The following is a 17026-nucleotide window of genomic DNA, read 5'->3' as shown; positions in this document are numbered from 1 at the left end:
TATCTTCTTCCATGTCGTCTCCTGGTATCTCTTCTACCACTAGTGTGTCTGACCCATCAGTCTTTACTAAATATGTTTTTCGTCCCTTAAGTATCACACGAATTTGGTTTTACTCCCTACTCGAAACTTTATGATTTTTAGTCCTCATAGTTTTGAAACTCTTACTATTAGTCCTTAAAATTGGACGGCGTTAATTTTTAGTAGATGTGGCAAAAGGTGAGACCACGTTTTATGTCAGCTGCCCTCTTCACTCTCTACCATGTTGATTGTTTAAGTTTTGAAATGAGATTAAGTATGTTAAGTGTGCATTTGGTTGAAGCTGCAACCCAAGACTTAAGGGTTTTAAGTGCCCTCTTCACTCTCTTCACTCTCCATCTAATCAGCCGCCGCTAGCTGAGGCCCAAGACTTCGCCAGCGTCGCCAATCGCCGCCACAGACTCTACCAGTCGCCGCACCAACCTTTCTCCTCTTCTCCCTGCGCCACATCTTTGACCGCAAGAGGGAAGTGCCCCCGCCTTCTTGAACGACGTCGGTCGCCGCTTGATAGAACCACTTGAAATAGGCCTTCTTCGCCAACATCGCGCCACTCCATCCTCTACTACCGGAACAACCTTAGGGAGAACGATCTCCCTAGTCAACGGCGCGGCTCGAAAGTAGGGGTTTCCCCTTCTTCTCCTTCTCTTCCTCGAACTCGCAAACACAACACCGCGATACTGCCATACCACAACGTCGTCGCCACCATCGACACCCCTAGTCGCCGCCCAAGGCCGCTACTGCAAATGGAGCAGGTGTTGGCGACACCACCTTCCTTCCTCTCTTAACTCTGTTTTGACTATATATTAACAATGAAGATGGTGAGATTTGAGACTTCCTTCTCTGTTTGATTGATGTATGTATTCTACTGTATGTGTGATGAACTGGAAGAGAGGATTTGATGCTTCAAGAATTTAGATGGATGAAGCCAAATGATAAATGTTTGCGGAGGTAAATGAGAAAGAAGAGGTTCAGGTTTCCCATTGTGAGAGTTTGGCTTGGTGATTGAAAAAATGGGGAGAAATGGGTGATGAAGGTTGGAGTTTTTTTTTGGAATGTCCCGTTGGTAGGTAGCGTTATTGGGTGCCAGGAAAGCATAGCAAATGTGAGTGAAGAGTGATGTGTTTTTGGCTGAAGGGAAAAATTAGTAGGTAGGGGATTGTGCGTGTGTGCGTGATGAAGGGATTGGTTTCGGATGGGGTGATTCTATTGAGTTGATAGAGAGGAGTGTGAGATTGAATGATGAAAAATGAGAGTGAGGGGAGTCGAGATCGGTGGCCAAATGAATCTTCAAATTTTTGCAAATGCCTCTTCCCAGTGCTCAAATTTCCTTTTCTCTTCTCTTAACCTATTTTCAACCAAATGCACAATTAACACTCTTAATCTCGTTTCAAAACTTAAACAACCAACGTAGCAGAGAATGAAGAGGACAACTGACATAAAACATGGTCTCGTCGTTTGCCACATCTACTAAAAGTTAACGCGGTTTAATTTTAAGGACTAATAATAAGAGTTTCAAAACTATGAGGACTAAAAACCATCAAAGTTTCAAGTAGGAACTAAAACCAAATTCGTGTGATACTTAAAAGGACGAAAAACATATTTAACCCATTAAGGAAATATGAACTTTTGATATTGTTTGATATTGGTAGATATTGTTGATATTGTTTTTTAACAAATCTTCTATTCACCGTATTTATGTTTAGTTGTCATATATAGTTGTATCAGTCTTTATTGTAAATGTATTACTCTATGTGTGTTTTAGACTCAAGATAGATTAATTTTATACCTAGTATTACTATATTCAATATTTTCAAACTTTTATTTCTAAATTTTGTTTAAAATAATATGAATTTGTGAAGAATTTTCTTTTTCATTACTATTTTGTAAAAATTATTTCGGAGAATTTGGTCAATAACAATTCATAGACTTGATGTGATGACAGCGTTGGAATTGAAGAAATCTAACATAAACACTTTGAATGCTTCAAACAATGACCAAAATAAAGGATCACAGACTTCAAACAATATTCATATTTGATCGTCATTTTCAACATTCTACTTCCCGTGTTGAAGTTAAGTCTTAATGTTCAATGTCCAGCGTGGGAGGCTATGTTGCTTCTGCATGAGTTCTTTCCAATTGCAGTTCTCATCGCAAAAAGAGTTTTAACTTGTAACAGAATGTTTGATGACCGACTTCTCAAACGTTCTAAGATAGCTATCTTCTGTCTAATCACTTTCTCAGCCATAATTTTTCTTATCCTTTGTGATGATCTTATTTACCAGGATTCCCTACGCCCTTCTGCAACCAAAGGACCAGAAGAAGTGTTGCAAGCTCGACCTCACAGAAATGGAGAGGGGATAAGGTCAACTCTTGTTCTCACACACTCCCCTTTACGTTCCATGAAACAGAATGAAGGAGTTGGCAAAGGAAATCAAGGAGTCCTAGTTGCTCCATTTAATTCCACAGAAGAAGAAAGAATTGTTTGGTTTAAAGGGAAGCTTCACGAGTTCAAGATTCTCCAGTCGGATGGATTGAGTAGGCAATTTCATGCTCGGATTCTGGGATTTTTCAGCCATGAATGTGAGTCCCAATTTTTCATGACTTGGGAGTACCCTGCAGGCTCATTTGAAGCAAGAGAGTTGTTGTCTATAGAGAGTCTTTTCAAGGTGCATCCCAAGGCTTGTTTGGCGATTCTATCAAGGACTTTGGATTCCATTCTTGGTTATAGGATCCTGAAGCCACTTCTTGATAGGAGGTTCAGAGTTCAAGCAGTGGCCCCAGACTTGCCATTTCTCTTCAAGGGAACTCCAGCTGAAGCATGGCTGAATGAGTTGATGAAAGGGAAGAAGGACCCTGGTAAGATTTCTCTGTTTCAGAACCTATCTAACTTGATGAGACTTGCAGTTCTGTACAAATATGGTGGTGTGTACCTAGACACGGATTTTATAGTCTTGAAACCTTTATCTGTGTTGAGGAATTCTATTGGAGCACAAAGCATGGACTCTGGGAATAAGAACTGGACTAGACTTAACAATGCAGTCCTGATATTTGACATGAATCATCCACTTCTTCTCAGATTCATTAATGAATTTGTGTTAACTTTTAATGGGAACAAATGGGGTCATAATGGTCCCTACCTGGTTTCCAGAGTGGTTGAGAGACTGGGGGAAAGGCCAGGCTTCAACCTTACAATCTTGCCTCCTTTGGCCTTTTATCCAGCAGATTTGAAAAGGATTGGTGGTCTCTTTAGGAAGCCCAAAACTAGAGGTGAATCAAAATGGGTTGAAGCCAAACTGCTTCAGCTAAGTAGTGAGAGTTATGGGGTTCATTTATGGAACAAAGAAAGTAGGAATTTGAAGATTGAAGATGGAAGTGTCGTAGCTAGACTCATATGTGATCGTTGTATCATTTGCAAGTATCTGTAGTCCTGGCTAAAACTGTCTAGAGTTAACTGTGAGTTTCACCGACCAAGCTTTCAGTTTGTATCCACGACCAATGTTATATTACTCTTGCCATTGAATAGCTGCGCTTGATGTGAATCCCATAGGTTATCAAGTTTTCAAGGAATACTAAAGAGTTACACAAAAGGACATACAACAAAGCAATATTGAGCATAAACTTCTATTACATGATCTATGTTGAATTACCGTTTGTACCATGAAAAAAAAAAAGGTGCAATCTCAGAAAGTGTTCGATCTCTTTGCTCACAAATTCCACATTGGCCAAAATACAAATAAACGAAGTCTTTATAAATGTCTGACAAGAATGTCAGCTCGCCGAGTTGGGTAACGCAAGCTTGTGACTCAAGTGAGGGCAGTATGGTGGTGGGATGATACTGTGACTTTCCTGGGTTGGGCCTTGATGGCAAGATGCTGGCCTGCCCGCTCCAAGTCGAGAGCTGACCCACGGGACCTGAGCGAAGGCTTGGGCCTCTTGAGTCCTAAAGTGGATGGCACTGCGTCAGGCTGGTTTCACAGAACAGCGAAAACCTCCCTCTCCAAACAGTGGAGGGATAACAGGTTGCTGCAATCACGGCCCTGTATACCCAGTGAGCCCAGTTTACTTAGACCACCACCGTTTTACTTTTTTAATGAGCATTTTCTTCGACTCATAAGGTTGGTTGCGGTGTTTGCATTGTCTAATGATCTTTTCGATTCATACTTTTGTTGCTTGTTCTGTGAATGTGGTTAAGCGAATGGAAGAAAAAGGTATATTACAATTTATATTGCATTTGCGTCGCTATATAACAATTTATGATAAATTCTTGTAGTTTTAAATATCATCTTTTTTTTACCTTCTCTCACATACTCTTTATATAGCACTATGCTTTATCTGTTACCGTCCCACCTTCAAATGCTTCATCTGTCTGCCATTTTCCTGTAAAAATCTCCAGTAACAGTATCCCATAGCTTGGCTTTATGTCACAATGAACAATTGGAGTTTCACATAAGTGGTGGAGATATTCCAGTGCGCAAGCAACATCAATAGCTATGTTCAGTCTTTGAGTGAATGTCAATGTCAATGTCTTTTTCTGAAATTGCAAATTTCTTATAGGATGCAACCAATCTTCTAGACTTCCATTAGGCATGTACTCAAATTCTAGAGCTTTCAGTTATGATCTTGAGAAGGTTGCGATCCCTTACACTTCTCATAACTTAGCATTCATTAACGAAACTCTTAGATCCTCTTAGACTTCCATTTAAAGTTTGAGGAATGTTTCCATCAAAAGAATTTCCTTCCAAATGCAGCTTTTCCAAGCTAATGCATCTGCCAAGAGAAGATGGAAAGAATCCAGAAAAGTTGTTCTCTGACATTATGAGATACATCTTATGAAAAGTTGTTCTCTGACATTATGAGTTTGGTACCATTGGCCATTGGTTAGTATTTTCAAGTTCTGATTATATCAACCAGTTTTAACAAACACCTAAAAATGGAATCAATGTTATAAGGGAGTACTTTATTATAGATTAAAAATAATCCTTTATTAGATTCTTTAGCTTATTTTCGAAGTTTTATTCAGTAAATCTAAGTTAATTAGTTAATTCAAACTTTAATTAATTGGATTTATAAAAATCACTTTAACATTATTTGAGTTAATGCAATAAATTCAAGATATTGTTAGGACTGAAAAGATCTGTATTTATTTGTCATACTCAATTAAAACCGTGTGTTACACAGTAAGACAATTTTCCAATCTTTAAGCATTTAAAATCACTTCTATTCAAACATCTATTTCATCATAAAATTATTTATAGGAAAATTAATCTGAGATGTTCAATAAAAATATTCTTATATAGAAAAACTAATCTAAAATGTTCTTAAAACTGGAATGTCCTCACCAGGTTTTGCTCTAAATACTAAAATTTTTTATACGGAGCAGGATGCAATAGATTACATTTTCTTAACCTAAGGCTTTGTTCACTCACTTACTTCAAAATCTATTTAAATAAATAACAACAAAATTTAGCACGTTAATGTTATAACATGAGTAAATATCCATAAACAAGATGGAAGAGTAAGTTTTTTTTTTAAGTTCTATCACCATCTTATAAATATTTAAATAAATTTTATAGTGTCTATTTATGATATACGAGTTTCATTAATCAACACACCACATAACATCATTTTATCAACATAATCACTTTTTAAAACTTTAACATGATGATCTAAACTTAATTTCTAGAATACGGTCGAACTGTCATATAGTTGTCATAAATATACTTCACATTAAATTCAACATCAACAATGTTCTCGTTGTTCCAAAATTATCATCTTATTTTATATTGATTCTACAAATTCTAGCATCTTTTTAAGAATATTTTTAAAAAATAAAATAAGTCTCTACACAAGTTAATTTAGTTTATTTACAAATTTAAAATAATTATATAAACATTTCTTAAAACTAATTTATCTATAAACTAATATTAATTTAATAAAATATTCACAAGAAGTAGCTTCTATTGACAGATATGTGAGCAAAAATGACAGTAATTAGGGATACAAGATGATGAGAAGTTGTGGAAATGAGAGTCGAAGAAGATTTTGTGAAGGTCGGAAAAAGTTTAATAAAGAAGCTAAAGCATGGAGCAATTCTATGCTTACCATGCTCAATTAATTTTGAATTAACAAGATTTCAGAAAAAGAAAAAGGTGTTCTTAATAGGACAGATTCTTGTGCCATTGTAAGACAAGGGACACTGACTTTCTCCAACAAATTACTTACAATCCTTTTCTTTTAATCACTTCAATTACCACGTACCTTGCCAGATCAAAGGATGAGATCTCAGAAACTGTTGGGTCTCTACGTTTACAAGTCCCACATTGGCAAAAACACAAACCAACCAAACTTTTATAAATGTTCTGACAAGGATGTCAGCTCGCCGAGTTGGGTAACGTTAACTTGTGACTCAAGTGAGGGCATTATGGTGGTGGGATAATACTGTGGTTTCACTTGGTTGGGTCTTGATTGCAAGATGCCGGCCTGCCCGTTCCAAGTTGAGAGCTGACCTATGTAACTTGAGCGAAGGCTTGGGTCTCTTAGGCCCTAAAGTGGAGGGCACAGCGTGAGGCTGGTTTCACAGAGCAGCGAAAACCTCCCTCTCTTGACGGTGGAGGGATAACAGGCTGCTGCAGCCACTGCCCTATATATGCCCAGTGATCCTAGTTCTTAGACCACCACTTTTGTTTTTTAGATCTTTTAACTCCGGGACCAGTTTAAGAAGCAATACAAGTACACAAGCTATAAGGATAGCCACCTTAGAAGCAATTAGTCTTCTTGCCAGACAAGCTTTCCTGACATTGCATGCAGGAAAATTTAGTTCCGGTGCACTACCACATAGCTTGCTGTTGCCATATAATGAAAGGGAAGTACCATTTTTTAATATTCCGTTCTTCGCTATTTCACCTTCAAAATTATTGTATGAAAGATTTAGATTGGAAAGATTATCGTATTTCTCTTTCTTGCCTCCTTTGGCCTTTTATCCAATAGATTGGCGATCTCTTTAGGAAGCCCAAAACTAAGGGAATCAAAATGGGCTGAAGCCTAAGTGCTTCCGCTTAGTAGTGAGAATTATGGGAATCATCTGTGGAACAAAGAAAGTAGGAATTTAAAGATAGATTGAAGAAGGAAGTGTCATAGCTAGACTGATATCTGATCGTTGTATCATTTGCAAGTGTCTGTAGTCTAGGCTAAAACTGTTTAGTGTTAAATGTGGGTTTCACCCCACCAAGTTGAGTTTCTATCCACAACCACTGTTGTATTACTCTTCTCATTGAATAGGAGAACTTGATGCAAATCGCATAGCTTCTCAAGTTTTTGAAGGATCGTTATTTCAGAAAATAGTTAACCCACTTGATGATTCCAAATTTTGAACTTTGATAACTCTATCTGAATAGTCTACCCCATATTCTAATTTTAAGCCGTCTAAATCTCAAAGGGAATCTAAATCTTCCACATCTCCACAAACCAAATCTTGGCAACCTCCTAAAAGACTTTTTCCTAGTCAATTTTCTGTTCCCACTGCTGACATTTCTGTTGTGGGAGCCAAGATCTCCATCCACATTACTACCCTTTGAGGCTAACTCACTTTCTCTATCAGTTCCAGCAAAACGAGTGGATCCAACCTCCTTGATCAAAGCCCAAGGGTCATGGAAATCACGCTCAGAATCACTATCCCACAAAGATATTGGCTTGGTTATTGGTGACCCTGTGTAGAAGTCAAAATGGTTTGCCAAACTTGTGTGCTCCATGTCAAACAATCTCCTCATGGATGTGCTTCCTCCTTTCATCAAGGCCAACAAACTGCGTGATTTATGGGGTGAGGAGAAGGATGATGAAGATGCAGCTGAAGATGACAGAGAAGATGATGCTGATGACCTATACAGAGATTTTTGGTGCTGTATAATATTCCTGATCTTCTCCTTCTGTTCTTCTGTGTTGATAAACCAGTGTGTATCTTCATCTATCTCCTCTGTAATTTCAGCGAACATGTTGTCTACAAAGAGACCAGTAGTATATGTGATGTATATATATTTCCAAGACACATTTCTTTTGATTTTATACAATGGACAAATCATTTGAAATGAATTATGAAGCCGGCTAAAATTGATATTCTGTGCACAAAAGGACAGAACATACAACAAAACAAAATTAAACATAAAATCTTATTGGACACTAATGAGTTACATGATGTATGTTTGAAGGGAGGGAGTGCAAATCCTTCCAAATGCTAACAAACACTGTGTAGGATAATTTAGCCTCAATCAATAAACGATCCAACTCCATCCACATGGTACTCGTAACCATAAATAGGTTTGTTTCAAGAGGACAAACGACATAAAAAAATAGCTAGTTGCTACCTATGTGTCAAACATGTACATGCTACATAATCTTCCTAAAACTTAAAAATACACAAAATGTACGAGGATGAGGTTAATTGGTTTTCCAATTTAAGGGTGACTCTGCTTTAGCAGAGATTCATTAGCTCGCAAGACAGAGTTAGCTCCAACTTCTAGAAATTTGTATATCAATTCCCTACTACTATTACCATTGCATCATCTGCAGGAACATTAACTACATGCAAAACTTTTTCCATATATACCTTTAATACAGCATTAAATTATTTTGTTTACAAATTAAAATGAACTTTTGTCAGAAGATAATGAATAATAATTGAAAAACCATTATTATACAAATTGAATTATAGAAAAACTAAATAGATAATAAGTATATTAGGTTTTTTATCCTAGCACAACCTAATACACTTAACGCCTAATTGGACACTTTTAACATTTTCACTATAGTTTTATTAAATTAGATTTTATTTCATGGTAAGTTTGTCTGTGTTTTTTCTTTTTAAAAAGTGTTTTTTTTTAAAAAAAATATCCATATTCGTACATTTTTATGGGTTTTTGTTGTATACTTGTTTTAAAATTAAACATTTTTTTAAGAAGTATACTTACCAATATTCTGCTTCAGTTTGTATCGTAATAACTCATTTACTCAATGCATATTCGACATGTATTCGACGCTTGGAAGGTTTTGTGTACCTAGGGATGGCAACAGGTCGGGTCGGGTCGGACACGGATAGTGCCTACCCGCAACCCGATCCGACAAAAAAAATTCACCCGCTACCCGCACGGATACCCGCTTAAAAAATATCCGCGGGTATTTTAAAACCCGCGGATACCCGTGGATATCCGCGAACACCCGTGGATATCCGCAGATACTCGCAAATATTTAAAAAAAATATATTTTAATAAATTATTAAAATAAAATTTAAATAGAATTACAAAAAATATATAAAATATAATATAAATTAAATTAAATATAAATTTAAATTCAATTTTAATTAAATTTAATCTTGTAAAATATAAATTAATGTTAATTTTAATTAAATTTAACTTAATAAAATATAAATTAATTTTTTTTTTTTTTTTGCGGGTAGCGGGTATCCGCGGGTACGGATAGTATAATACCCGCACCCGACCCGTTTATAAGCGGGTATTAAAATATCCGCTACCAGCGGGTTGCGGGTAGTAAATATCCGCGGGTATCAACTATCTGTTGCGGATTTTATCCACGGATATCCGCGGACGCAGATTTTTTTGTCATCCCTATGTGTACCTATCCATATTTTAAACATTAATATCTTACTTCATAAGCAAATATTATGTTACTAAATAGATATATCAGCCACTTATATTACATTCTATAATATAAAATCATTAAATAAAATATTATAAAATTGATAAAACAAAATAGATATACATGATATTAATATAGTTATCTATCATAAAAATTATGATAATAAAATATACAAACCTATTGAAAACTATGAGTTTTTCAAAAAGAGAAAAACTCTTAAATAAAACATCTACAAGGAAACTATACTTAGCAATATCTTTGTCTTTCACCATGCGTATCGTTTTATTTGTTCACACAGTGAAGTGATCATCACAAAAGAGTAAAGTGAACGCAAAAGAATAAAAGGGTAAGCTAATGTGCAAAAAAATTATCCTAATTTAGTCAAAATATACCAATTTATAAACTAAACATGTATGATGTGCAACAAGTCATATATATTCACATAGACAGTTGACACTAGACTCAATTATCTAGATATATGTCTTTGACATTGGATTTCGTTGTAGGCGTACACTTGTAATAGTATTTATACTCTACAGAGTCATAAATAAAGGAGTTATCACCTTACTACTTACAAGGCTAGTCCTATTTGCACCAAGGACAAAGCAATCTAGTGGCTAGGACCTCCTACGACTCTCACCACATAACTTATTCTACTCTATTTGAGTGTAAATAGTTATTAGAGTTCAGGATACCTCCTTACTAACCTCTCATATGTCATTACATACACTAACAAAATCACAACTAGTCTTCCTTGGATTAGTACCAACCATTCTTAGATAAACATCATAAATCAATCATCATTTTAACATTACAAAATCGCACATTAAACATACTAGAAGAGAACATATAAATAGAGTTAGACTCTATTAATTTCACTAAGTGAGTAGTGCCTGAAAGCACACTCGTCCAACAAGTAGATAGCTCATTCAATGAGACTAACACTAGAACTCACATGCTTAACAATGGAGGACCATCTAAAATGCACATAGGACCTCTAACAAGAGCCATGTCTAGAAGGATTCAAGAAGAAGAAGGATCACTTACTATTTTACTCCTATGGAGAATCACTTATTAATTCTTCTTCTCTTTGCTAAATACATTTGTATTGTTTTGTAGGACTTAAATAAAGGTTGGAAATCATAGCCAATCAACTAAAGAAGCTTGGTGAGCTAAAGGAAGCAAAGAAGGCAAAGAAGAGAAGAAAAGAAGTGATTTCCATATTGGAACAAATGGCTTCCGGATTGAGTTTTCAAAGGGAAAGTGGCTTCCAGATTCTACAAGGCGCCCAGCTACCCTCACTCTGCGCTCAGCCATCGCAAACCAGATTTCATCTTTTAAAACACATTTTTAATATGGTTTGAGTGAAACTTGCGTTCCAAGCTCCTTAGCTTCTCTAGTACACTTTATTTGTAGCTAGTAAACACTTCACAATTCAGAAATGGAGCCGTCTCTTCACCTATAAAAGAGAGACTCTCCTTTGTAAAAATCAATTTGGAAAAGATATTGAAGTGCTGTTGAGATTACTCCAGACCTATTTTCTCTAAGTTCATCTTGAGAAACTTCATACACTCACCAAACCTTCGCTGATCCTTTCATCAAACACCTGGCGTGCATTTTCGTTTTCAGTCATCAATCCATTCCACTGCATCATTTTGGTTCGTGGAGCTGCTTGAGCATGGAGCTTGGAGCTGCTTCCATCATTTAGTAGTCAGAGCCAGCACGTCCACGCTTGTCTTCCAGAGCTAAGCCACTCTACCTTGCATTTTTCAATTTCTGTCATGTGCTGTTTCAATGTGTTGCTTTTTTATTTATTTTTGCTTAATTTCGTGTTTGTTGTTGTTGTTCGTGTACTTCCATTGTTCCTTTGTGTTTGTAGATCATTTTAATCGGTGAAAATCTTTGTTTTAAGTTCATTCCAGCTTTCAATTTCACTTTCCAGTTTTGTCAAGTCTTGTGCATCATATGCAGTTTTTGCTTCTGTTGTCAAGTGTGTGAATCTTTTCCAGCTTTCAATTTTTCATTTCAATTGAGTTTAGATGAATTTGTAGCAATATATCAATCCTAAGAGGCAATGAGACAATGTCTAGCCTGGATGATATGAACTAAAGAATCCAAAATTCGCTTCTGTTTTCACAAATTCTGCACAAAGTTCAAATTCTGGTGCATTAGGTGCAATCTGTTTCAGTTAGAATTTCTTGTTTCTGAAGCATTGTGCAAGTTTATTTGATGTTATTAAGCATCACTAGAGGTGTGGCAACTCATATTAAGCACTGAAATGCAAAATGCATTGCCTAGTTGCTCAAAAATACTTAGCATGTGCTGTCATGAATTTTCATTTCAAGCTTTCACCGTGCTTGCCATCTTTGCAAAGTGTATTCTGTATTTGACATCTGCTAGCTGCTATTCTTCAGCGAGATCTAGTGTGTTAGGACCTCTTTGAGTCATTTATAGTGTTGTCCAGTTTTAATTCACTGATTTCTATATAATGGTGCTATTTTTGGTGAAATTTGCTGCATAATTGGCTACAGCAAGTGTGGTTTGATGAATCTTGCTGTGTTTGTGCATGTACAACGTTATTTTGCCATTTTAAATTTGTGTGCACTGTTCAATTGGTCAATTTTAATCCTATATGTAGAATTACCTCTTAAACCATCAAAATTGGCTTTAAATTGGAAGTGAACCAGTGAATTCACATTGCAATCTGTTTTTAAGCTGTTTCCGTGTTTAAACATCTTTAAAATGATGATACAAAGTTGTTTGATGCGTCAATTGAGCTACTGAATCATTTCCAATCAATTTTGGGTTTAAAACCACCAATTTAGAAGCATTTTTCTGGTGCAGTTTTCATTTTCAAGTGCTGTTTGCAGTTTTACATTCTTTAAATTTCAATTCTGGGTTGGCAAGAGCTGGTTTCATGTTTCCATGTGGAATTATATGATAAAAAAAGTATACTAAAATCATAAAAACCAATTAAAAACCAAGCAATCCAATTTTGAACCCCAAAATCCAAAAATCTGATACTCATTGGGGACTTTCATCAAACAGTTTGTTGCACTTCAAATTTGATCTGCGTTTTACTTTTTCTAGCTTGTTTAATCTGTTCTAGTGCCTTTCCTAGGTTCCTTTTGTTTCCCTCCTTTGATTTCATACTTTAATTAGCTTGAATTCAACTTGTTTGGCTTCCAATTGTGCAACCAAATCTGTTTCTGCGTGATTAAAATCTGGTGCAACAGCCTTTGTTTTGGTGTGACTGGTTTGGTGTTTGGCATTGGTGCTGTGAAGATTCTTGAAGTTTCCAAGCTGCAGAACATATCCAACAGCGTAGCATATTAGGAAGTGGAGAGCTTGCTGGATTGGCTTCAAGAGTTGATCTCAAAGCTGCAGTTTGCTTTCTATCCCAGCAGCATTTCATCGCCTATCAAGACACTTTTTCAAATCTGTTTGGAACTGCACATCTAGCCATTTCAATTTCACCTTTTGTATTGTATAAAGCATCATTTTAAGTGTTTTTCATACATTGTACCACGGAACCTTTGTGGTTTATTTGGCTTTTTCATTTGCAACTTAAGTGGTTTGGGAAAATGCTCTTAAAGCAATTCCAAGTGTATCATTGAACATTGTAATAACTTAGTTTACGCTTCTTAGTATGAAAGTGTGTCAAGGGATTCAAAGTGTCACTTGCACTTTCACTTAAGACCGTCTAGCATTTCCATTTCCATTTCCTTGCTTTCTTTCCAATTGCTTGATCGTTTTTATGTTTTAAGTCTCTGTGATATATAGGAGCACATTGCATTTAGTTAAACCTTCCTTTGGTTTCTAGGAGCATTTTCATTCTTGCATTTAAAACCTTTTGAAAGATTTCTACCTAGAAACTAAGGTAAAAACAACCAAAGAAACTCTAGCTAGGAAGGACTTGGTTCTTAAGCTTGTCCATTTGTGACTCACCTCTCCTTCGTGAGAACTATTTGGTTCATTTTACCTCTAGAATCTTTTTAGAAATCCTTCTCCAAAAAGCTAAAAAAGTTTGTGAAAGTTTTTAAGACTCTTTACTTGTGCAAGTTTTCAAAACTCGTGTGAAAACCTTTTTCTTTCTTACTTCACAAGTATGAGTCATTGAGTATTCGAAATGATTCTGATAATGTGCACATAAGTAAAGAGCTTCATAGAACTCAAGCCGAGCATAATATAACTCAAGCCGAGCATAATATAACTCAAGCCGAGCTTAATAGAACTCACTCCGAGTTTCACCAAGCACGACAAGAGATTAGTGAGCTTAGGCAAATGGTTGTTGAAATCAAGGTTAGCCAAAAAGGGAAAGCTCGTGTTGAAGGTAGAACAAATCTTTGAGTTTTACCACATTGATGATGCAAGAAGAGTTACATTGGCAACTTTGACTTTTCAAGGCGCTGCTTTATATTGGTGGACATCTTTGATTCGAGAACAAAGGATGCGACAAGAATACACCATGCAATATTGGAATGAGCTTAAAGCAGCCTTGCATAGAAGACATGTTCCAGCATATTACGCAAGGGAGATAATGGACAAGCTCCACAGACTCCAACAAAGAAACATGAGTGTTGAGGAGTATTGACAAAAGATGGAACTCCTCATGTTACGAGCTGGAATTCAAGAGGAAGATAGATTCACCATAGCAAGGTTCCAAAGTGGGCTCAACTATGAGATCCATGATAAGGTAGAACTTTTACCTTACCTAGATCTCAATGACTTCGTCCAACTATGTGTGAGAGTGGAAGAGGAAAATAGAAGACAAGCTTCCACCAAGAGGACTTACCCTACCACCTCCATGTATAAGAAAGATCCTAAGAGGGAGGGTAGTCAATTGAGGTATGAGGAACCTCGAGAAAAAGAAAAAGAAAATGAGAGAGTGAGAGGAAAAGATAGGGAAATAAGAAGAAAGAAAGAGAGAGAGGAAAAGAGAGAGACAAGACTCACAAAGAATCCTCAAGAGACAATAAGAGTAGGGAGACTCGTTGTTTTAAATGTGGGGAAAGGGGACATTATTCTTATGAGTCTCACACAAAGAGATCAACCTACATGCTTGAGCATGATAGGGATAGTGGGGACTCTTCCTCAAGTGAGTCTGAGTCATCCAAGTCTGATGAGGAACATGAGACTCCACCTTGTGATGGAGATTTGCTTATGGTCAGACGACTCCTTGAAACAAAGCATGTTGAGCTTGAACAATCTCAACGAGAAAACTTATTCCACACACGCTGAAGTTTTAAACAAAACTTGTTCCATGATTGTGGATAGTGGTTCTTGTATTAACTTTTGTAGCTCGAGAATGGTTGATAAGCTAGGCTTAACTACTACTCCTCATCCAAACCCTTATAATCTTTAGTGGATAAAAGAGGATGAAGGGATAGTAGTCAAGGACCAAGTTAGTGTACCTATTTCCATTGGCAAATATGAAGATCAAATCATTTGTAATATAGTTCTAATGGAAGTTGGGCACATCTTACTTGGGTGACCCTGTCAATTCGAAAAACAAGTTTTGCATGATGGAGTCACCAATAAGATAACCATCCAACATAAAGGCAAGAAAATTATCTTGAGTCCTCTTACATCATTACAAGTGAGAGAGGATCAAATAATTCTTAAGAAGAAGTTGGATGGGGATCAAATAAAAAAGTGTCAAAAGAGAAGAATGTGAGTTTGGTAGGTTGTGCCTCAACCAAAGATGTTTTCCAATCTAAAATTTCTAAAAATATTTTTCTTGGACAACCTCATTTTCTTCTCTACTGCAAAGAGGCACTTGTGTCTGTAAATTATCAACTTGATTCTCTTCCAAAGGGGTTGCAAAAACTTTTGAAAGAATTTGGTGATTTATTTCCTATAAAGGTACCAAGTGGGTTACCACCTATAAGGGGTATAGAACATCAAATTGATTTGATCCCTAGGGCTAGCCATCCCAATAGGCCAGTGTTAAGACTCTAGCAAGTGTACCGAATCGTATCAAGTAATAAACATGGTAAGACCAAGTATCGTTTCCAAAGGACTCACGACCTAAACAATTGTGTGATTTATTGATTAAATAAGACTTGAAAACAATCTTTTGGTTTAAAATGCAAATACATAAAAGTAAATATGCATGCAACTTGATCAATTGGACAAAAGTGCAGAGATGAACGGATGAATTTGATATTATGGAATGAATATGTTGTTGGGGTTAGATTTCACCTAGTTTGTTCTCATGTATATACGAATTATATTTCTTCATTAATGTCAATGTCACTATCTAAAGTACTTAAAACCCGATTCCTCGGCGAAGAAAGTCTATCCTTAATTACTAGGTCACAATTCCTTGCATCCCTAACAATTAATTTTGCATTACGTAGTAGCTTAAGACAACCAGAACTCATACCCCCATTCTTGAGCAATACTGCTTTTGGGAATAATTCTCCAGAACCTGAATTGTAAGATACCTTCCGGTACTCATGCAAATCATACATCATGCTAATGAATGAGTTAAACAAAGCAAGCATTGAGTGAAGAAGAATTACCCTAACAATTAATGAAAGAAGCATATATAATTAAGAATCAATTCCATACATGAGAGTTTACAAAGGTTTACATCATTCCCCAACAACAAATAGAATTTAGTTCACCATTGGCATGGTGAAACTAGATGAATAATGGAAAAGAATGAAAGATAAAACCCTAGAAGTTGAAGATAGGAGCTTCCGCATCCAAATCCGCCTCCAAGGGGCCAAAGAGTGTGTTTATGCACCTCTTATGTCAAAAGATATCTTCCCTAGGTCGTCCAAATCATTAAATAGTTCGAAATAATAACAGAAAACACAGCCCAAGCCCAATTGCCAGCGCTCAACACCCCACTTAGGGCGCCTGGGCGGCGTACCAAATCATATGACGCTCAAGGTCAGCTCAAAAGGCAAGCAGGCATGGTGCGACTCAAGGAAGTGGCGCTCAGCGCCCCAAAAAGGTACCCAAGCGCGAGCTAGAGACTTCTTGCGCTGAGTGCATCAGAAAAAGGGCAGTCAAGCATGAGACAGTGTACTTCAGCGCTAAGGGCCCCTAAAATGGTGCTCAGCGTTGTTGCGATCCTCCTTCCTAGGTCTTTTCCAGCTCTTCCTGAGTTCCAACTCCTTATGACTTCAACTCTTCTTCCAAATCATCTCAATTCCTGTTGAAAACAAGGAAATCTAGCATAAAATCATTAAATTCACCTTCAATTCTCTTATTCACACAAAACTATGATTTCAAGCTACTTTCTAAGTCAAAAAGAGTGTTTTTAGTATCAAAGTTAAGTATCAAATAACGGTAAATTCAACCGTTATCAGCCAGCCTATAGGACCAACCC

The 17026-nt window shown here is 36.5% G+C and overlaps 1 protein-coding gene and 2 non-coding genes across 4 annotated transcripts; all 3 read left to right on the top strand.

Moving 5' to 3' along the window:
• The first annotated feature begins 310 nt into the window (after positions 1-310).
• Positions 311-4313, top strand: LOC124820415 (uncharacterized protein At4g19900-like). 2 transcript variants are annotated; one of them, XM_088108259.1, is made up of 2 exons: positions 311-854; positions 2319-4313. In XM_088108259.1, exons 1-2 carry the CDS (start codon positions 846-848, stop codon positions 3459-3461), a joined length of 1152 nt encoding a protein of 383 aa, XP_087964385.1. In that variant the 5' UTR covers positions 311-845; the 3' UTR covers positions 3462-4313. The 2 variants fall into 2 exon arrangements, with proteins under 2 accessions (XP_087964385.1, XP_047148053.1); XM_047292097.2 differs by having other exon boundaries at positions 311-4313.
• Positions 3812-4115, top strand: LOC148202131 (signal recognition particle RNA). Its single transcript, XR_015785389.1, has one exon.
• A 2101-nt stretch (positions 4314-6414) lies between the features above and the next one.
• LOC148202130 (signal recognition particle RNA) lies at positions 6415-6718 on the top strand. The gene has a single exon (XR_015785382.1).
• The last annotated feature ends 10308 nt before the right edge of the window (positions 6719-17026 follow it).

The sequence above is a fragment of the Vigna umbellata genome, chromosome 3, assembly GCF_029865625.1.
Source record: "Vigna umbellata cultivar VRB3 chromosome 3, Vumbellata_1.0, whole genome shotgun sequence".
Classification (NCBI taxonomy): Eukaryota; Viridiplantae; Streptophyta; class Magnoliopsida; order Fabales; family Fabaceae; genus Vigna; species Vigna umbellata.
The sequence above is the reverse complement of the archived record's forward strand: the minus strand, read 5'-3'. Positions and strand labels throughout refer to the sequence as shown.

What these genes read in the sequence shown, in the direction of transcription:
- LOC124820415 (XM_047292097.2), top strand. Translation starts at nt 2,145, where the DNA reads ATGTTGCTTCTGCATGAGTTCTTTCCAATTGCAGTTCTCATCGCAAAA.